This window comes from Salmo salar, chromosome 15, assembly GCF_965601325.2.
Source record: "Salmo salar chromosome 15, fSalSal1, whole genome shotgun sequence".
NCBI classification, from domain to species: Eukaryota; Metazoa; Chordata; class Actinopteri; order Salmoniformes; family Salmonidae; genus Salmo; species Salmo salar.
The window spans coordinates 65,836,726-65,859,225 of NC_138305.1; the positions used below are offsets into that span (position 1 = coordinate 65,836,726).

General features: G+C 42.8%; 1 protein-coding gene across 1 annotated transcript; it reads left to right on the plus strand.

The window, feature by feature from the left end:
- Positions 1-12,076: 12,076 nt before the first annotated feature.
- Positions 12,077-21,521, plus strand: LOC106571888 (renin). Its single transcript, XM_014145410.3, has 9 exons — positions 12,077-12,308; positions 12,665-12,818; positions 12,962-13,085; positions 13,196-13,314; positions 13,533-13,729; positions 13,838-13,960; positions 14,305-14,449; positions 16,415-16,513; positions 20,918-21,521. Exons 1-9 carry the CDS (start codon positions 12,232-12,234, stop codon positions 21,077-21,079), a joined length of 1,200 nt encoding a protein of 399 aa, XP_014000885.1. The 5' UTR covers positions 12,077-12,231; the 3' UTR covers positions 21,080-21,521.
- The last annotated feature ends 979 nt before the right edge of the window (positions 21,522-22,500 follow it).

Sequence of the window (22,500 nt, forward strand, 5' to 3'; positions counted from 1 at the left end):
CCTGCATTGCTTGCTGTTTGGGGTTTTAGGCTAGGTTTCTGTACAGCACTTTGAGATATCAGCTGATGTAAGAAGGGCTATATAAATAAATTTGATTTGATTTGACATTCTGTAGTCTGTAGTCTCTGAAATTCTGCTTGAAAGTAACCCCTTGTTGTCTGTTTACATTCAAAACATTACAGAACTCTCAGACAAGACACAGAATGATAACTCATAACATTTCTTCTCCTCATGACATCACACTCCCAGAAAACATACAACTTTAGATACAGTCACTAGCCGGCTACCACACGGTTACTCAACCCTGCACCTTAGAGGCTGCTGCCTATATACATAGACATGGAACACTGGTTACTTTAATAATGGAACACTTGTCACTTTAATAATGTTTACATCTGTTTTACCAACTTTGAATGTATATACTGTATTCTAGTCAAGGCCATCCAATTAAACTATTTACATTTACATTTCCATTTAAGTCATTTAGCAGACGCTCTTATCCAGAGCGACTTACAAATTGGTGCATTCACCTTATGATATCCAGTGGAACAACCACTTTACAATAGTGCATCTAAATCTTTTAAGGGGGGGGGGGGGGGGGTTAGAAGGATTACTTTATCCTATCCTAGGTATTCCTTAAAGAGGTGGGGTTTCAGGTGTCTCCGGAAGGTGGTGATTGACTCCGCTGTCCTGGCGTCGTGAGGGAGCTTGTTCCACCATTGGGGTGCCAGAGCAGCGAACAGTTTTGACTGGGCTGAGCGGGAACTGTGCTTCCTCAGAGGTAGGGGGGCCAGCAGGCCAGAGGTGGATGAACGCAGTGCCCTTGTATGGGTGTAGGGCCTGATCAGAGCCTGAAGGTATGGAGGTGCCGTTCCCTTCACAGCTCCGTAGGCAATCACCATGGTCTTGTAGCGGATGCGAGCTTCAACTGGAAGCCAGTGGAGAGAGCGGAGGAGCGGGGTGACGTGAGAGAACTTGGGAAGGTTGAACACCAGACGGGCTGCGGCGTTCTGGATGAGTTGTAGGGGTTTAATGGCACAGGCAGGGAGCCCAGCCAACAGCGAGTTGCAGTAATCCAGACGGGAGATGACAAGTGCCTGGATTAGGACCTGCGCCGCTTCCTGTGTGAGGCAGGGTCGTACTCTGCGAATGTTGTAGCGCATGAACCTACAGGATCGGGTCACCGCCTTGATGTTAGTGGAGAACAACAGGGTGTTGTCCAGGATCACGCCAAGGTACTTAGCACTCTGGGAGGAGGACACAAGGGAGTTGTCAACTGTGATGGCGAGATCATGGAACGGGCAGTCCTTCCCCGGGAGGAAGAGCAGCTCTGTCTTGCCGAGATTCAGCTTGAGCTGGTGATCCGTCATCCACACTGATATGTCTGACAGACATGCAGAGATGCGATTCGCCGCCTGGTTATCAGAAGGGGGAAAGGAGAAGATTAATTGTGTGTCGTCTGCATAGCAATGATAGGAGAGACCTTGTGAGGATATGACAGAGCCAAGTGACTTGGTGTATAGCAAGAATAGGAGAGGGCCTAGAACAGAGCCCTGGGGGACACCAGTGGTGAGAGCACATGGTGCGGAGACAGATTCTCGCCTCGCCACCTGGTAGGAGCGACCTGTCAGGTAGGACGCAATCCAAGCGTGGGCCGCGCCGGAGATGCCCAACTCGGAGAGGGTGGAGAGGAGGATCTGATGGTTCACAGTATCAAAGGCAGCAGATAGGTCTAGAAGGATGAGAGCAGAGGAGAGCGAGTTAGCTTTAGCAGTGCGGAGAGCCTCCGTGACACAGAGAAGAGCAGTCTCAGTTGAATGCCCAGTCTTGAAACCTGACTGATTAGGATCAAGAAGGTCATTCTGAGAGAGATAGCAGGAGAGCTGGCCAAGGACGGCACGTTCAAGAGTTTTGGAGAGAAAAGAAAGAAGGGATACTGGTCTGTAGTTGACATCGGAGGGATCGAGTGTAGGTTTTTTCAGAAGGGGTGCAACTCCCACGTAGCCAGCGGTCAAGGATGAGTTGATGAGCGAGGTGAGGAAGGGGAGAAGGTCTCCGGAAATGGTCTGGAGAAGAGAGGAGGGGATACGGTCAAGTGGGCAGGTTGTTGGGCGGCCGGCCGTCACAAGACGCGAGATTTCATCTGGAGAGAGAGGGGAGAAAGAGGTCAAAGCACAGGGTAGGGCAGTGTGAGCAGGACCAGCGGTGTCGTTTGACTTAGCAAACGAGGATCGGATATCGTCAACATTCTTTTCAAAATGGTTGACGAAGTCATCCGCAGAGAGGGAGGAGGGGGGGGAGGGGGAGGAGGATTCAGGAGGGAGGAGAAGGTAGCAAAGAGCTTCCTAGGGTTAGAGGCAGATGCTTGGAATTTAGAGTGGTAGAAAATGGCTTTAGCCGCAGAGACAGAAGAGGAGAATGTAGAGAGGAGGGAGTGAAATGATGCCAGGTCCGCAGGGAGGCGAGTTTTCCTCCATTTCCGCTCGGCTGCCCGGAGCCCTTTTCTGTGAGCTCGTAGTGAGTCGTCGAGCCACGGAGCAGGAGGGGAGGACCGAGCCGGCCTGGAGGATAGGGGACAGAGAAAATCAAAGGATGCAGAAAGGGAGGAGAGGAGGGTTGAGGAGGCAGAATCAGGAGATAGGTTGGAGAAGGTTTGAGCAGAGGGAAGAGATGATAGGATGGAAGAGGAGAGAGTAGCGGGAGAGAGAGAGCGAAGGTTGGGACGGCGCAATACCATCCAAGTAGGGGCAGAGTGAGAGTGTTGGATGAGAGCAAGAGGGAAAAGGATACAAGGTAGTGGTCGGAGATTTGGAGGGGAGTTGCAATGAGATTAGTGGAAGAACAGCATCTAGTAAAGATGAGGTCAAGCGTATTGCCTTCCTTGTGAGTAGGGGGGGGAAGGTGAGAGGGTGAGGTCAAAAGAGGAGAGGAGTGGAAAGAAGGAGTCAGAGAGGAATGAGTCAAAGGTAGACATGGGGAGGTTAAAGTCACCCAGAACTGTGAGAGGTGAGCCATCCTCAGGAAAGGAACTTATCAAGGCGTCAAGCTCATTGATGAACTCTCCAAGGGAACCTGGAGGGCGATAAATGATAAGGATGTTAAGCTTGAAAGGGCTGGTAACTGTGACAGCATGGAGTTCAAATGAGGAGATAGACAGATGGGTCAGGGGAGAAAGAGAGAATGTCCACTTGGGAGAGATGAGGATTCCAGTGCCACCACCCCGCTGGCTCGATGCTCTAGGGGTATGCGAGAACACGTGGGCAGACGAAGAGAGAGCAGTAGGAGTAGCAGTGTTATCTGTGGTAATCCATGTTTCCGTCAGCGCCAGGAAGTCTAGGGACTGGAGGGTAGCATAGGCTGAGATGAACTCAGCCTTGTTGGCTGCAGACCGGCAGTTCCAGAGGCTGCCGGAGACCTGGAACTCCACGTGGGTCGTGCGCGCTGGGACCACCAGGTTAGAGTGGCAGCGGCCACGCGGGGTGAAGCGTTTGTATGGCCTGTGCAGAGAGGAGAGAACAGGGATAGACAGACACATAGTTGACAAGCTACAGAAGTGTTGTTTCTTGTATTATTGTCTCTTGTGTCTTTAGAGAACTGTTTCACTTTGATATCCTTTTTCTTCTGTCCTGATTTTCTCTTTCTTTTCTTCTGTTAACTAGATATTCTTTGTTGTTCGTCGTTAGCTAGCTAGCTTCTTCCAAAAGAGTCCCTAGCAACTGCTTAGCAACTGGTAAACAATTCAGCTAGCTAAGATAACTACAATTTTATGAAAAATAGTTATTTTTCAAAAGCCTATCTTCTTTGTTTGTTGCTTGTTTTTTCTCCTATTCAGTCTTGCAGTTTTCTTTTGCTTTTTTCCGATGTACTTCACTCTAAAAACCATGTAAATTTCAATATTTGTAGGAGCTCATTTTTCAGCTGCTGCTGCTCAAATTGGAGTTCCGGAACCGATATTGCTGTACATATATTATTCTATCCTACAAATTCTTCAGATTAACTACATAGTCTATCTGTACTAAATATACTGTTCACAATGTCTATACATCCATTCATATACAGTACCAGTCAAAAGTTTGGACACACCTACTATTTCAAGGATTTTTCTTTATTTTTACTATTTTCACAATTGTAGAATAATAGTGAAAACACATATGGAATCTTGGAGAAACCAAAAAAGGGTTAAACAAATCAAAATATATTTTAGATTTTAGATGATTCAAAGATGCCACCCAATGCCTTGATGACAGCTTTTCACACTCTTGGCTTTCTCTCAACCAGCTTCATGGGGTAGTCACCTGGAATGCATTTCAATTAACAAGTGTGCCTTGTTAAAAGATAATTTGTGGAATTTCTTTCTAATGCGTTTGAGCCAATCAGTTGTGTTGTGACAAGGTAGGAGTGGTATACAGAAGATAGCCCTATTTGATAAAAGACCAAGTCCATATTATGGCAAGAACAGCTCCAATAAGCGAAGAGAATCTACAGTCCATCATTGCTTTAAGACATGAAGGTCAGTCAATGTGGAACATTTCAAGAACTTTGAAAGTTTCTTCAAGTGCAGTCGCAAAAAACATCAAGCAATATGATGAAACTGGCTCTCATGAGGACCGCCACAGGAAAGGAAGACCCAGAGATACCTCTGCAGCAGAGGATAGAGTTAACTGCACCTCAGACTGCAGCCCAAATTAATTCTTCACAGAGTTAAAGTAACAGACACATCTCTACATCAACTGTTCAGACGAGACTGCGTGAATCAGGCCTACATGGGCGAATTGCTGCAAAGAAACCACTACTAAAGGACACCAATAAGAAGAAGCATGGAGGAGGAGGAAGCCTGATGGTGTGGGGGTGCTTTGCTGCTGACACTGTCTGTGATTCATTTGGAATTCAAGGCACACTTAACCAGCACGGCTACCACAGCATTCTGCAGCGATATGCCATCCCATCTGGTTTGCGCTTAGTGGAACTATCATTTGACCCAAAACACCTCCAGGCTGTGTAAGGGCTATTAGACCAAGAATGAGAGTGATGGAGTGCTGCAACAGATGACCTGGCCTCCACAATCACCCGACCTCAACCCAATTGAGATGGTTTGGGATGAGTTGGACCGTAGAGTGAAGAAAAAGCAGCCAACAAGTGCTCAGCATGTGTGTGAACTCCTTCAAGACTGTTAGAAAAGCATTCCTCCTCAAGCTGGTTGAGAGAATACCAAGAATGCGCAAAGCTGTCATAAAGGCAAAGGGTGGCTACTTTGAAGAATCTGTTTCACACTTTTTTGGTTACGAAGTGATTCCAGATGTATTATTTTAAAGTTTTGATGTCTTCACTGTTATTCTATAATGCAGAAAATATTCAAAATAAATAAAAACCCTTGAATGAGTAGGTGTGTACAAACATTTGACTGGTACTGTATATAAACTCACCAAAAAACTGTCAACTGCATTTATTTTCAGCAAACTTAACATGTGTAAATATTTCTATGAACATAACAAGATTCAACAACTGAGACATAAACTGAACAAGTTCCACAGAAATTGAATAATGTGTCCTTGAACAAAGGGGGGTCAAAATCAAAAGTAACAGTCAGTGTCTGCTGCATTAAGTATTGCAGTGCATCTCCTCCTCATGGACTGCACCAGATTTGCCAGTTCTGGCTGTGAGATGTTACCCCAAACTTCCACCAAGGCACCTGCAAGTTCCCGGACATTTCTGGGGGGAATGGCCCTCACCCTCACCCTCCGATCCAACAGGTCCCAGAAGTGCTCAATGGGATTGAGATCCGGGCTCTTCGCTGGCCATGGCAGAACACTGACATTCCTGTTTTGCAGGAAATCACACACAGAACGAGCAGTATGGCTGGTGGCACTGTCATGCTGGAGGGTCATGTCAGGATGTCTTCCCTGTAACGCACACCGTTGAGATTGCCTACAATGACAACAAGCTCAGTCCGATAATGCTGTGACACACCGCCCCAGACCATGACGGACCCTCCACCTCCAAATCGATCCCGCTCCAGAGTACCGTGGCTCGTCAGTGAAGAGCACTTTTTGCCAGTCCTGTCTGGTGCAGCGACGGTAGGTTTGTTCCCATAGGTGACATTGTTGCCGGTGATGTCTGGTGAGGACTTGCCTTACAAAAGGCCTACAAGCCCTCAGTCCAGCCTCTCTCAGCCTATTGCGGACAGTCTGAGCACTGAAGCAGGGATTGTGCGTTCCTTGAGTAACTCAGGCAGTTGTTGTTGCCATCCTGTACCTGTCTCGCAGGTGTGATGTTCGGAAGTACCGATTCTGTGCAGGTGTTGTTACACGTAGTCTGCCACTGCGAGGACGATCAGCTGTCCATCCTGTCTCCCTGTAGCACTGTCTTAGGCGTCTAACAGTACGGACATTGCAAATTATTTCCCTGGCCACATCTGCAGTCCTCATGCCTCCTTGCAGCATGCCTAAGGCACGTTCACGCAAATGAGCAGAGACCCTGGGCATCTTTCTTTTGGTCTTTTTTAGAGTCAGTTGAAAGGCCTCTTTAGTGTCCTAAGTTTTCATTACTTTGACTTTAATGTGCTTCTTCTTGAGCCACTCCTTTGTTGCCTTGGCCATGTGTTTTGGGTCATTGTCATGCTGGAATATCCATCCACGACCCATTTTCAATGCCCTGGCTGAGGGAAGGAGGTTCTCACCCAAGATTTGATGGTACATGGCCCCGTCCATCATCCCTTTGATGCGGTGAAGTTGTCCTGTCCCCTTAGCAGAAAAACACCCCCAAAGCATAATGTTTCCACCTCCATGTTTGACAGTGGAGATGGTGTTCTTGGGGTCATAGGCAGCATTCCTCCTCCTCCAAACACGGCAAGTTGAGTTGATTCCAAAGAGCTCCATTTTGGTCTCATCTGACAACAACACTTTCACCAGTTGTCCTCTGAATCATTCAGATGTTCATTGGCAAACTTCAGACGAGCATGTATATGTATTCTTGAGCAGGGGGACCTTGTGGGCGCTGCAGGATTTCAGTCCTTCACGGCGTAGTGTGTTACCAATTGTTTTCTTGGTGACTATGGTCCCAGCTGCCTTGAGATCATTGATAAGATGCTCCCGTGTAGTTCTGGGCTGATTCCTCACCGTTCTCATGATCATTGCAACCCCACGAGGTGAGATCTTGCATGGAGCCCCAGGCCGAGGGAGATTGACAGTTCTTTTGTGTTTCTTCCATTTGCGAATAATCACACCAAATGTTGTCACCTTCTCACCAAGCTGCTTGGTGATGTTCTTGTAGCCCATTCCAGCCTTGTGTAGGTCTACAATCTTGTCCCTGACATCCTTGGAGAGCTCTTTGGTCTTGGCCATGGTGGAGAGTTTGGAATCTGATTGATTGATTGCTTCTGTGGACAGGTGTCTTTTATACAGGTAACAAGCTGCGGTTAGGAGCACTCCCTTTAAGAGTGTGCTCCTAGTCTCAGCTCGTTAACTGTATAAAAGACACCTGGGAGCCAGAAATCTTTCTGATTGAGAGGGGGTCAAATATTTATTTCCCTCATGAAAATGCAAATCAATTTATAACATTTTTGACATGCGTTTTTCTGGATATTTTTGTTGTTATTCTGTCTCTCACTCTTCAAATAAACCTATCATTAAAATTATAGACTGATCCTTTCTTTATCAGTGGGCAAATGTACAAAATCAGCAGGGGATCAAATACTTTTTTCCCCACTGTGTATGTATATATATATATATATATTTCTTCTCCGGACTCCGACATTGCTAATTTTTTACTTTTTAGATATGTGTGTATTGTTGTGTATTGTTAGATATTACTGCACTGTTGGAGCTAGGAACGCAAGCATTTCACTACACACGCAACATCTACTAAGCATGTGTATGCGACCAATACATTTTTTACATGATTTCCAACACTTCCCTCTCCGTGAAACCAAAGCACCTTTTCCCCTTGGCTGAGACGCTAGCTGACTAACTAGAAAGTTGGCATTACTCCCATAAACTGTGTCTGACCATGTTACCAGGTTCCTGGCAGTTCTGCCAACATGGAATAGCTGAAGGACTGACCCCTGACCTCCACTAGGGCTGTCCAAGTCTCTGCCTGACGTGGACGCCTATATCTCCTGCTAGGCTGGGTGGTCACTAAAGTACTCAAATATGACCCCAGCCCCACAGAGCAAATACTGTGGGAACCAAATCTGTCTGGTAGAGCTAACAGGGCGAGATAGAGCATGAGAGACCTCAGCAAGCCATCGACCTTAGCTAGCCCCTGACCAATAGCCTACAGTATACACTATACTGTAGATACTGCCTCATAGCCTATAGTATACTGTACATATGGGCGATTCCACACCAATAAGGCCCAAAAATAGTTTTGGTATCTCAGTTTGCTGTGACAATTCTCATATAGAAACATCATTGAGAGGAAGGATGTTTGACATACTTTTTACATTTGTATAACACATATTTTGGGGGGGAAATCATGATGAAAGTGGTTATTTTAGGTCATTTTTAGACCTATACATGGCTCCTTTAAGACCCTTATGATCCGTAAACTATACATGATACCGACAAGATCTTGGTGTCATTATACTCCTTATAGAAGGGTTGATTGTTTATCAACAAAACTGATGGGTGTGCAACTATGGGGCAAAACAGACTCAGTTAGCTTATAATCGTGTAACGGGCGTCGTAAGGATTGGACCAAGGTGCAGCGGGAACGTGTATACTCATCTTCTTTATTTATTGAAAAGAAGGAAAAACAAACAAATCACGTATACAAAACAACGAACGCCACTAAAACAGTCCTGACAGGTGCACAGATACAAAACAGGAAACAACTACCCACAAATCCCATTACAAAAAAAAAAAAATTGTTGTAATGACCAGAGACCGTGCAAATTTTTTCCATATTAGCATTGACATGACATCAGTCAAAACATCTCAAAACAAGACATAGTATCAAAAACAAGATAAAACCAGCTGAAACAAGCCACCTACAATTCCCCACATGGCAGATTCTTGTCATTGTTGCTAGCTACAGCACCTTCAGAAAACATTCACACCCTTTGACTTTTTCCACATTTTGTTGTGTTAGTGGGATTTAAATGGTTTAATTATAGTTTTTGGCAACAATCTACACAAAATGCTCTGTAATCTCAAAGTGGAAGTAAAATTATATATTTTTTAATTAATGGAAAATAAAACACTAATATATATTGATTAGATAAGTCAATACATGTTAGAATCACCTTTGGCAGCGATTTTGGGTCTTTTTGGGTAGGTATCTAAGAGCTTTGCACACCTGGATTGTACAATATTTGCATTGTACAACATGCACATTTTTGTCAATATTACTTTAGTGCCTTATTGCAGACAAGGATGCATGTTTTGGATTCCATTTTACAGGCTTCCTTCTTTTCACTCTGTCCTTTTATGTTAGTATTGTGGAGTAACTACAATGTTGTTAATCCATCCTCAGGTTTCTCATATCACAGCCATTAATCTTTGTAACTTGTTTTAATCACCATTGGCCTCATTGGGAAATCCCTGAGTGGTTCCCTTCCTCTCCGGCTATTGATTTAAGAAGGGCACCTGTATCTTTGTAGTGACTGGGTGTATTGAAACACCATCCAAAGTGTAAAATGAATAACTGTACCATACTCAAAGGGATATTCAATGTCTGCTTTTTATACCCATCGACCAGTAGGTGCCCTTCTTTGCGAACCGTAGGAAAACCTCCATGGTCTGGTTGAATCTGTGCTTGAAATTCACTGCTCAAATCTTAAGGACCTTCCAGATAATAGTAAGTGTTGGGTACAGAGATGCAGTAGTCATTTAAGAATCATGTTAAAAACTATCGTAAACAAGTTGAGTCAATTCAACTTTTTTATGTGACTTGTTAAGCACATTTCTATTCCTAAACTTATTTAGGCTTGCCAGAACAAAAGGGCTGAATACTTATTGACTCAAGACATTTCAGAATTTCATTTTAAATTAATTTGTAAACATTTCTAAAAACATATTCTACTTTGACATTGTGAGTTATTGTGTGTAGATCAATGACACAAAGTCTAAATGTAATGAATTTTAAAGTCAGACACAACAAAATGTGGAAAAAGTGAAGGCGTGTGAATACTTTCGGAAGGCACTGTCTCTGGCCATCCAGAATCACAACAACACATGGACTTCTGCCCCATTGAAGGGTGCGTATCATTTTCGTGACGTTGTCAGCTAACCCATCTATCGTGTGCTGTAAAATATGGAGTATGTCTAGATTCTGAAATAAAAAATTCACATTAATGTAATCAACATAAAACATATTAATATAAATATATCAAAAGTACCCTTTTTTATTTATTTGTTCATTTTTAGACATATTGTTTTATTTAATATACTCTACAAGCAGATACAATTTCTAGAATGGGACCTGTGCTACTTTTTAAGTTATTATTTTATGAGCACTACCAACACAGTGAATGAGGAAATGGATTCAAAGGAAATCCCTCTGCTGGTGATTTGCTGAATGTGTATAAAATGGGTCATAGCTTCATAAGTACCAGAGAGCCCACCCTGGAAATTTGACATGTTTGAAGAATATATTGTTCTAAAAAATATGTCTAAAAATGAGCAAAATCCAAAACTGTACTCTTCGCCCATATGTAGGCCTGTACATTTACAGTTATTGGTTAGCCTGCAGACAGACATTAGCTAGCCTAGCTGTCACGCGCTGATCTGTTTCACCTGTCTTTGTGCTTGTCTCCACCCCCCACCAGGTGTCGCTCATCTTCCCCATTATCCCCGGTGTATTTATACCTGTGTTCCCTGTTTTTCTGTTGCCAGTTCGTTTTGTTCGTAGAACTTACCAGCATTTTGTTTCCCGGTGCCCGCCGTTTCCTTGCTCCTGTTTTCTAGTTTCCCAATTCTGACCGTTCTGCCTGCCCTGACCCTGAGCCTGCCTGTCGTCCTGTACCTTTGTCCCACTACTCTGGATTACCAACCTCTGCCTGACCTGACCCTGAGCCCGCCTGCTATCCTGTACCTTACACCCTCTCTTGATTATTGACCCCTGCCTGCCTTGAACTGTCGTTTGCCTGCCTGTTTGAGGAATACACTTTTGATTCTTCAACACTGTCTTCACCTGGGTCATACCTTAAAATGTGATACTAGCTTAGTATCTAGTCTGACGTCCACAGTGCAACCCCCACAAACAAAGTTTAGGATTTGCTCCATTTCCTACTGAGTATTCCTATCTGGACTATTGACTTGGATAATTCAGAGACAGGTGTTGTCTTGTCCCCATGGATTGGTGTACTTACTTAGTGCCTAATAATCAATAACCTACCAAATGAGAGTGGAGTTGAGTTGCTAGCAGTACAGCTTTGTATTAGGAGAGTGTAAACAGACAGGTGTGAGTGCTGTCTACTCTGCAGATACGAGCTGGAAGGGTATGGGAAAACTCCACTTAACACAGGGAAGATAAAGGGAAATCATTGTAGCATACACTGTCAAGTTGGAGCAGATGCAGTATACTTTAGCAGAAAGGAAAGGGATGGCACTTTAAGTTAACATCTGGTCTGTGATGTTTTACAGTCCATTTCAATAGGTTTTGATATATTACTGCATCATCTGGCAATCATTGCTTTCAGATTTTATAGCTAGTTTCCAGATTTCACAGGGCTATTTTCTGTCTCCTACTGTAAGCCTGGGTAATCCCTGTCAGCACCCTCTCCTACTCCTCTGTCCCCCCTACAGCTTCTCCCTTCTTTACCCCCCACCCCACCCAAGGCACCCACTCCTCTTCTCACAGGCCTTCATCTATCTCCACCCTGCAGCTATGATGGAAGCCCAGCATGGCTAGAGAGCTCTCTCTCTCAAACCCTTACGTCCCTGCTTTCTGTATCCAATATGTTCCCAGGGGTCACAGTTCAAACCTCTCTCTGGGACCCGTTTGTCAGGGGAGTGCTGGCTGAGGGAGGGAGGGTTGTTTTTGCTGGACACTTCTAGGGAAGCTCAGAGCTGGAACCAGTGGCCTTTGGGTCAGAACTCATTGAAGGAGTGACGGAGAGATGGTATAAAAAGAGTAGACAGACAGTGAGAAAGAGAGAGAGGGGCCAATCTTTCAGAAGATTGGATATACAACCAGCTGGTGTGCCCAGAGGAACAGTACTAGGATAACTTGACTAGGATAACTTGTGCGTCTTCTCAGGGCCCGTACACTCCTTCACTCTTCAGAGTCTCGATGGCCATGCTGATGCATTGCTGGGTGTGTGTGATTGCTCTGTCACTGACGCTGACCACAAGCAATGCCTTACAAAGGTAACCTTTTTTTGTGTGTCTCACTGTATGAAGTCTACTCTGCAATGTGTTATGGTTCACAGTGTTATGTTCCTACGATGTAATGTTACCTACGATAGACAACAAAGGAGGTTGAATGGATACTTGGATGTATTTTATCCATTTAAACCAGGCTGTTTTGCTAAACTAACTCAATAGAGAATGTGTCTTTTTGGCAGAGCTGTAGAAACAACAATGGCATACTGACACGAGGACACATGATCTTATATCACCAATGGTCCATGATTGCAGACTGGATTGTATAACCCCACCCATGGTTACTCCCTATATATAATTCTACTGCATGGTCTTTCCTTACCATTGTCCTCTCTGATCAGGATCAGTCTGAAGAAGATGCCCTCCATAAGAGAGACTCTGCATGAGATAGGTGTGTCCCCAGCCCTGTTCTTTGCTGAATTGGCCCAGAAAAGCAAAGATGACCCCTCCACCAGCAACGGGACCACCCCCACCCCCCTCACCAACTACCTGGATGTGAGAGACCACCTGCACACATTGCACTGACCACACATAGATGCAATTGACATTGGAATAGTACATAAATGAGAGAACACAAAACCTATGCCCAACTCAGAGGTGTAAATGATTCATTGCTTCCTCTTCTCTCTTCTTCTCAGGCCCAGTATTATGGGGAGATCAGTATTGGTTCTCCTGCCCAGATGTTCAATGTGGTGTTTGATACAGGCTCAGCCAACCTGTGGGTTCCCTCTTACAACTGTTCCCCTCTCTATACTGCCTGCTGTAAGTACACACACACACACACACACACACACATAAAACCTGTATGATTGCGTCACCAGAGATGATGATGTTCCCGGATGATTATGACTCAGTGACCTTTGAACTCTCAGTTACCCACAACAGATATGATGCCTCCAAATCCCGAACACACATAGAGAACGGGACAGGTTTCTCCATCCAGTATGCCTCTGGAAACGTCCGAGGGTTCCTGAGTGAGGATGTGGTTGTGGTGAGTGTAACGCAACACTTCTACAGGAAAACAACCTTCCTTCGCTTTCTCCTAATCTGTTTCCCATCACCTATTTTTATTGTCCTGTTTAATGATCAAATTTGGGAAATAATAGTAGACCTTACCCATAAGTAGTGATCTACAGTAGGATCCTCTCACTGGGGGAAAACCTTTATCTAGGTATTATGGAACAACATCTTACTCTGTGCTTCCTCTAGGTGGGTGGCATCCCAGTGGTCCAGGTATTTGCTGAGGTTACAGCCCTGCCTGCCATCCCCTTCATCTTTGCAAAGTTTGATGGGGTCCTGGGGATGGGCTACCCCAACGTGGCCATCGACGGCATCACCCCCGTGTTCGACCGCATCATGTCCCAGCACGTCCTCAAGGAGGACGTCTTCTCTGTCTATTACAGCAAGTAGGAGATATCACTATCACTGTTCATATACGGATTATTCCTCCACGTACACAAATTAGTACTTTTATAATCTGTGAATTAGTCAAAAATATGTTTTTCTTCTCTCAGAGACCCAATGCACAAACCAGGTGGAGAGCTAGTGCTGGGAGGGACAGACCCAGACTACTACACTGGTACCTTCAACTACATGGGCACCCGTAAGGCAGGAAAATGGGAGGTCAACATGAAAGGGTGAGATGGGAAAGTTGTATAGGTCTGTGTGCATGTTGTCTGTCTCTCTGTTTGTCTGTTGGTCAGTGCAGGTGCATTTGCATGTATGTATGTATAGGGGTGGCAGGTAGCCTAGTGGTTAGAGTGTTGGACTAGTAACCGGAAGGTTGCAAGATCGAATCCCTAAGCTGACAAGGTGAAAAGCTGTTGTTGTGCCCCTTAACAAGGCAGTTAACCCACTGTTCCTAGGCTGTCAGTGAAAATAAGAATGTGTTCTTAACTGACTTGCCTAGTTAAATAAAGGTAAGAAAAAAATAAATTGTGTGTAATTCTCTTTCTGTCCCCCTCCCCCCTTTCTCTACCAGAGTATCTGTGGGAGAGGAGATGCTGTTCTGTAAGGAGGGCTGCATGGCTGTGATTGACACAGGCTCCTCCTACACTACAGGCCCTGCCTCTTCTGTGTCTGTACTGATGAAGACCATTGGAGCCACAGAGCTGGCAGAGGGAGGGGTATGTACATCACAAATTGGGCAGATTTGATTATGCCGTGCGTCACCTGTCTATGGCCCAGTGATGTGAGCGGGCAAAAGTGGTGAGGGAGGAGCACCCTCCTCAAATCAAACTGTAATCTGTGCTGCTTGGTCATGTTGTCAACATGGCTGCATTGTCCAGAAAATATGTTAACATTTTTTTTAATCAAAAGCAATCACCTTTGCATGTGAAAACACAGAATCCTACTAATTACTCCACGTGCTCCTACGTCACTTCTGTTTTGAGCCGAGAGCCGACATCTCAGTGGGCTTTGAACGGGACACCTGGCTTATGCTCTGGAGGTAGCACTGTTTCAAAACAAATGCAAACAACCATGCAAAACACGTCCAGATTAATTGAATCCCCTCAGCCAGTCTCTTAAAGGGGCAATCTGCAGTCGAAACAATTATAAAGCATTTCCCTGACAATGTTTCCATAAAAAGCTAAGGGATGGGCCTGGAGAAATGTAACCACTCAAGTTTTTATCATGTTTTGAGTCTATACAGTATTTGTTTACATTTACTTTGTTTACAAACATTGGAGTAAAACAAGCTTATATTTTGACTTCTGATGGGATATGACATGAACTAAGCTCATGAGGCATTTATAAGTAAAATGTTTCAAGAATCAATGGGTAGGACCTACAAATTATTAATTTCTAAGTAGAAAAAATGTATGTATAAACTGCAGATTGCCCCTTTATCTATCTTATCTTCAGAGGGGTATTCCAGAAAGATGGTTTAACAAATGCAGGATTTCCTGAACATATCCGTCTTGTCTTAATCAGATGAGGGAGTCCCGGATTTCTTGGTTCCAGAATGGCTGCTTCTCGATTAAGTTATTAGGCTAAGCGAAGCGCAGATTGGTTGATCTGACAACTGGCAGGCAACATTCAAAAAGGTCATCATTTCGATGACAGAAAAAAACGATAGAAATGGAGTCAAAAGTCAGAGCCCAATATTTCACAAGTCTAGAACAAGAAACAAATGTGACAACATACAATGAATATGATCACATATTTACCAACGAAAGTAATACATCCGCCGCAGCAAAAGCCAGAGGCAGCCTCGCAGAAAATTGGAGACAGGGTTAGTGCGCAACTGAAGTAGCACGATTCCAATATCTAAGAAGCCTAGCTTACACACATGGGTAATAAGTAATAATGTTTTCACTTTATAGAGCACTTTTTTTGTAACATTAGCACCAATGATGTTGGGAAAATCTGCAGGGTGAACTAGGCTGTTTATCATGTTGCCTATGTTTATTCATTTGAGATTAGCAAAGCTTCCCTGGCAGTCAGCCTACTGTACCTGCAATTCTGTAAAAGTCCTCCTTGATTATATGGACAGCTTGATGGCCAGGGAATGCAACAAAGACATAAAAAAATATCTTGAAATAGTTCAGCATCGCCCACATTGTACCGGAAACTTCCAGTGGCAGAAAATCGCTACGCAATACACAGAGTTTGTATAGTCAAAGCAAAACAGCGTTGGGTTACATTTGCTATATATGGGTTGAGTAAATTGACCAGATATATGAGTCAATGTGCTGAAAAACGATAATATTAAAAAATTACTACTTCTGAATGATCTAAAGGATCTATTTTGAGGTCCAATAATTAATTTACTTTGTAAAGCACGGCAAACAATGCAGGCTCCGATGTCAAGTTGATTTTCAAGGAAAGGACAGGCCATAGTGACAAACAGGAATCTGATTTTCCGGATAAGTCCCGTATTCGTTCACCAGCATAGGCAAAGGTCATGTTAACCTAGTAGGTAGCAGATTCGCTTCAGAGCATTCGTTGCTATGGTCTCTGATGGCTCTCTTTCAAGCTTTTTCTGGAGCCGGAAATTCTGGTTTGACAAATCTCCTTAAATCATTAATCTGGCTTTCTGGAATACCCCTCTGGTGTGGACTAAGCTGTGTTTTTTGTCTCCTTTTCAGTACACTGTGAACTGTGACCTGGTGAAGTCCTTACCCAGTGTCACCTTCCACCTGGGAGGCCATGAGTACACACTCACTGAAGAAGACTACATCTTATGGGTAAGCAACATGAAAATGAGCATGACTGGGATACAGGTGCAGGGTGATTGTCATTGATACATTCGCAGCTATTATGTCATGTTTATTTTGTGCTTATACCATGGTATTGTTGAATACTCATTTCTAATTGGCTTGAAGGGCATTCTAGAATGTACATTATTTCCCCATAATACATGGTATATCAGCACGTCAGAATTCAATGGCTTGTTCATTCTTACATGTTCTATATTTGAGCTGCTTTTGAAAGCAAAAGTTGAATTGAAAACATTAACGTTTTTGCATTGTTGAATTTGATTTTCATAATTGCAAGCTAGGACATATGGTTTGGTTAGATGAACTCGCAAGTCTGTTTGTTTGGTTACCAAGGCAACTACTGTAGTAAACTTACTAGCTACTTCATAGATGTTGAACACCGCTTACAAAAAAGATTGTAGTTTTGAAACTGCAGTAAAAGTGCAGTAACTGCAGTCAACTGTGGTATTTTGGACGCAATAATAGCAGAATAGTTGAACTGCAGTTATACTGCACTGTAACTGCACTTACACTGCAAAATTACTGCATCCAAAAAAACTGTTATTTTGGATGCAGTATTTTCAGCATACTGCAATTATATTGCACACTAACTACAGTTATACTACAGTGTACTGCATTTATACAGCGCTCTGACTTTTAAAAAACATCTGTAAGGGACATTTCTACCTACAAATGAACACATCTTACTGGCAAATGTGTTCAATTATAGCCATGGTATAAAAGAGATAATCAACTAAGGGCTCTATGCAAATCCATGGAAGATTAGTTCCACTCCGCTAGCATGTCGTGGAACATACCTTCCACATAGTTCATTATTTGCAAATGGAATTCATAGCCACTGGTTGATTATCCCTTGCTTATAGCTGTGACATTGCATTATATACAGTTGAATTTGGAGGTTTACATACACTTATGTTGGAGTCATTAAAACTCGTTTTTCAACCACTCCACAAATTTCTTGTTAACCTGTTTGGGATGGGGGCAGTATGTTCAAGGCCGGATAAAAAACGTACCCGATTTAATCTGGTTACTACTCCTGCCCAGAAACTAGAATATGCATATAATTAGTAGAACACTCTAAAGTAAAACACTCTAAAGTTTCTAAAACTGTTTGAATGGTGTCTGTGAGTATAACAGAAGTCATATGGCAGGCCAAAACCTGAGAAGATTCCATACAGGAAGTGCCCTGTCTGACAATTTGTTGTCCTTCTGTAGCATCTCTATCGAAAATACAGCATCTGTGCTGTAACATGACATTTTCTAAGGCTTCCATTGGCTCTCAGAAGGCTCCAGAAAGTGTAATGGGGTGTCTGCTGTCTCTGGGCGAAGAACAGAAGGAGAATTTGTTAGTGGTCAGCCTGGGAACAGTGAGACTGCGAGGCGCATTCACGAGAATTCTCCATTTTTTTCTTTCAGCCTTTGAATGAATACAACGTCGCCCGGTTGGAATATTATCGCTATTTTACGAGAAAAATATAATAAAAATTGATTTTAAACAGCGTTTGACATGCTTCGAAGTACGGTAATGGAATATTTTGAAATCCTTTGTCATGAAATGCGCTCGCGCATCACCCTTCGGATAGTGACCTGAACGCACAAACAAAATGGAGCTATTTGAATATAACTATGGATTATTTGGAACCAAAACAACATTTGTTGTTGAAGTAGAAGTCCTGGAAGTGCATTCTGACGAAGAACAGCAAAGGTAATCGAATTTTTGTAATAGTAATTCTGAAAACTTGGTGGGTGTCAAAATAGCTAGCCGTGATAGCCGGGCTATGTACTCAGAATATTGCAAAATGTGCTTTCGCCGAAAGCTATTTTAAAATCTGACACCGCGATTGCATAAAGGAGTTCTGTATCTATAATTCTTAAAATAATTGTTATGTTTTTTGTGAACGTTTATCATGAGTAATTTAGTAAATTCACTGGAGGTTTGCGGTGGGTATGCTAGTTCTGAACATCACATGCTAATGTAGAAAGCTGGTTTTTGATATACATATGAACTTGATTGAACAAAACATGCATGTATTGTATAACATAATGTCTTAGGAGTGTCATCTGATGAAGATCATCAAAGGTTAGTGCTGCATTTAGCTGTGGTTTTGGTTTTTGTGACATATATGCTTACTTTGAAAATGGCTGTGTGATTATTTTTGGCAGGGTACTCTCCTGACATAATCTAATGTTTTGCTTTCGCTGTAAAGCCTTTTTGAAATCGGACAATGTGGTTAGATTAACGAGAGTCTCGTCTTTAAAATGGTGTAAAATAGTCATATGTTTGAGAAATTGAAGTTATAGCATTTTTGAGGTATTTGTATTTCGTGCCACGCTCTACCATTGGACATTGGTGAGGCGTTTCGCTAGCGGAAAGTCTATCCATATTAACAAACTATAGTTTTGGCAAGTCGGTTAGGACATATATTTTGTGCATAACACAAGTAATTTTTCCAACAATTGTTTACAGACAGATTATTTCACTTATAATTCACTGTATCGCAATCCTAGTGGGTCAGAAGTTTACATACACTAAGTTGACTGTGCCTTTATTAAACAGCTTTGAAAATTCCAGAAAATGATGTAATGGCTTTAGAAGCATCTGCTAGGCTGACTGATCATTTCTTTGTCAGTGGGCAAACGTACAAAATCAGCAGGTGATGAAATACTTTTTTCCCTCACTGTATATCCACAGTAAAACGAGTCCTATATCGACATAACCTGAAAGGCCGCTCTGCAAGGAAGAAGCCAATGCTCCAAAACCGGCATAAAAAAAGCCAGACTACAGTTTGCAACTGCACATGGGGACAAAGACCGTACTTTTTGGAGAAATGTCCTCTGGTCTGATGAAACACAATTTTACTGTTTGGCCATAATGACCATTGTTGTGTTTGGAAGGAAAAGGGGGAGCCTTGCAAGCCGAAGAACACCATCCCAACCGTGAAGCACGGGGGTGGCAGCATCATGTTGTGGGAGTGCTTTGTGGCGGATGAATCAGAATTAGTTGGGTAACAAGATAATTAAGATGTTTTATTTGTATAATATGCTTATTTGAGATACTTGTCATTAGGATGGCGTGCCCTTTGGACTCTGATGTTGACAGTTGTACTTTTCCCTTAGCTAGGGCTCAGTCACTTGGGGCCCAGAGAGGGGAGAAGTCAGAATGAAACATTGTCTTCATATGTGAATGTGTCTTTACCTATTCTTAAACCATGTGAAGGGATGGCATGATTCATGGGGAACCAATTATTTGTCTCCACAATATCTGTGCGCAAGCCACTCCCCTCAGTGAGCTTGTCCAGGAGTGGAGTCAAGAGGGGTTTTTCTTGAGATGGGAGTATCTAGAGTTGTCAATTGATTTATGCCATTGGATGAGCTAATGGTTCTGTTCTATACCGTACCAGGGAGAGACAGTTCCAGTTTGGGGTAGGAGGACCAGATACTGGTCTATACAATGAACACTGTTGATATAGAAGTTGCTGTCTACTATGTTTCATAGATATCTTTCATACAAAACTTAACCTTTGTGAACTGTTCCTAAGATCTGTGGTTCGTCATGTACGTTGAAGGTGTGGTTCTTGGGTATAAAAAGCTCTTTGTACATTTGTGTAATCACCTCCTTTTTCAATGGTTAATTCAAGAGAGTGCATTATTGAAGGTCAAAGTACTTTTGCAAAAGTATCTTAATTATTAAAGATGTAGTTAACTCAGACTGGTGTGTTTTTAACTCTCCTCATTTGGTAATGCAGAAATTAGCCACCACAGCTTTGCTGCAGGAGGGACTGGTGCACTTCACAAAAATAGATGTCATCATGAGGTAGGAAAATTATGTGGATATATTGAAGCAACATCTCAAGACATCAGTCAGGAAGTTAAAGCTTGGTCGCAAATGGTTCTTCCAAATGGACAATGACCCCAAGAAAACTTCCAAAGGTGTGGCAAAATGGCTTAAGCACAACAGAGTCAAGGTATTGGAGTGGCCATCATAAAATTCACCCAACTTATTTTGGGAAGCTTGTGGAAGGCTACCCAAAACGTTTACCCAAGTTAAACAATTTAAAGGCAATGCTACCAAATACTAATTGAGTGTATGTAAACTTCTGACCCACTGGGAATGTGATGAAAGAAATAAAAGCTGAAATAAATCATTCTCTCTACTATTATTCTGACATTTCACATTCTTAAAATAAAGTGGTGATCCTAACTGACCTAAGACAGGAAATTCTCACCCGGATTAAATATCAGGAATTGTGAAAAACGGAGTTTGAATGTATTTGGCTAAGGTGTATGTAAACTTCCGACTTCAACTGCATATACATTTATGGAAGTCTTTACCAAGATGTTTTGTGCTTTGAACTCTATTTGTGTCTTCAGCAATCTCAGTTTGGAGAGGACATATGTAGCGTGACCTTTAGGGGTTTGGATGTGCCGCCCCCTACTGGCCCTATCTGGATCCTGGGAGCCAACTTCATCGCCCGCTACTACACAGAGTTTGACCGTCGCAACAACCGCATAGGCTTTGCCACAGCAGTCTGACAGGATCCTTAGCCGCCAAGCTTTAACGCTCTCTTGCCTTTACTCTTTTTTACTCGCTTTGTCTTTGTTACTGTCTTTTACTATCAGCCTCTATTTCTCCCTTACTCTCTAACTATATCATTCAGTTTTTCTTTCTCTCTCTTTCTATGACTCTTTATCACAGAGCCTGCCCTCTTGTCCATATCTTTTTACAGTTCTGACATTCTGCTATGTCAAGTAATAATTTTGATTTCAATACATACATCATTGTTTTTAGTTGACGATAATTGACGTGCTGATAACAACAATAGACTTATGTTGTGTTATATACTGTATCATATGGCATTCTGACGTCACACAGTATCACATTGCAGCCCAAATTCTCACGTAATAACACTATGTCCAACCTCATATCTGCATTGTCATGACGTAACACGAATAAAGCTTGTTTAATGGGAAAGTCTATGTTTTTTCTGCAGTCGAGGAATTCTGTTTGCACTCTATGTATCCCTCGATCATGTGTGGCACTACTATAGTTCCTTAACATTTACTATTGTTCCTCAAACTGAGTTAGGAAGGATGTCTGATTTCTTCGTAGTGACTGGGTGTATTGATAGACCATCCAAAGTGTAGTAACTTCACCATGCTCAAAGGGATATTCATTGCAAAAAAAAAGCCATATCTCAGACTGGCCAATAAAAAAAAAAAGATTAAGATGGGCAAAAGAACACAGACACTGGACAGAGATATGGCTTTTTCTTTGCAACTCTACCTAGAAGACCAGCATCCCTGAGTCGCCTCTTCACTGTTGACATTGAGACTGGTGTTTTGCGGGTACTATTTAATGAAGCTGCCAGTTGAGGACTTGTGAGGCGTCTGTTTGTCAAACTAGACACTCTAATGAACTTGTCCTCTTGCTTAGTTGTGCACTGGGGCCTCCCACTCCTCTTTCTATTCTGGTTAGAGCCAGTTGGCACAGTTCTGTGTAGGGAGTAGTACACAGCACTGTATGAGATCTTCAGTTTCTTGGCAATTTCTCGCATGGAATAGCCTTCATATCTCAGAACATGAATAGACTGCCGAGTTTCAGAAGAAAGCTTTTTTTCTGGCCATTTTGAGCCTGTAATCGAACCCACAAATGCATGATGCTCCAGATACTCAACAAGTCTAAAGAAAGCCAGTTTTATTGCTTCTTTAATCAGGACAACAGTTTTCAGCTGTGCTAACATAATTGCATAAGGATTTTCTAATTGGCCAATTAGCCTTTTAAAATTATAAAGTTGGATTAGCAAATACAACGTGCCATTGGAACACAGGAGTGATGGTTGCTGATAATGGGACTCTGCACGCCTATGGAGATATTCCACCGTTTTGTAGCTACAATAGTAATTTCCAACATTAACAATGTCTACACTGTATTTCAGATCAAATGTATATTTTTT

Excerpts from the sequence above, each read along its gene's own strand:
- LOC106571888 (XM_014145410.3), top strand. The coding sequence starts at position 12,232 with ATGGCCATGCTGATGCATTGCTGGGTGTGTGTGATTGCTCTGTCACTG. Across the intron at positions 13,730-13,837 it reads TTCTCTGTCTATTACAGCAA|AGACCCAATGCACAAACCAG; the intron begins GTAGGAGATATC and ends TTCTTCTCTCAG. Across the intron at positions 14,450-16,414 it reads CAGAGCTGGCAGAGGGAGGG|TACACTGTGAACTGTGACCT; the intron begins GTATGTACATCA and ends TCTCCTTTTCAG.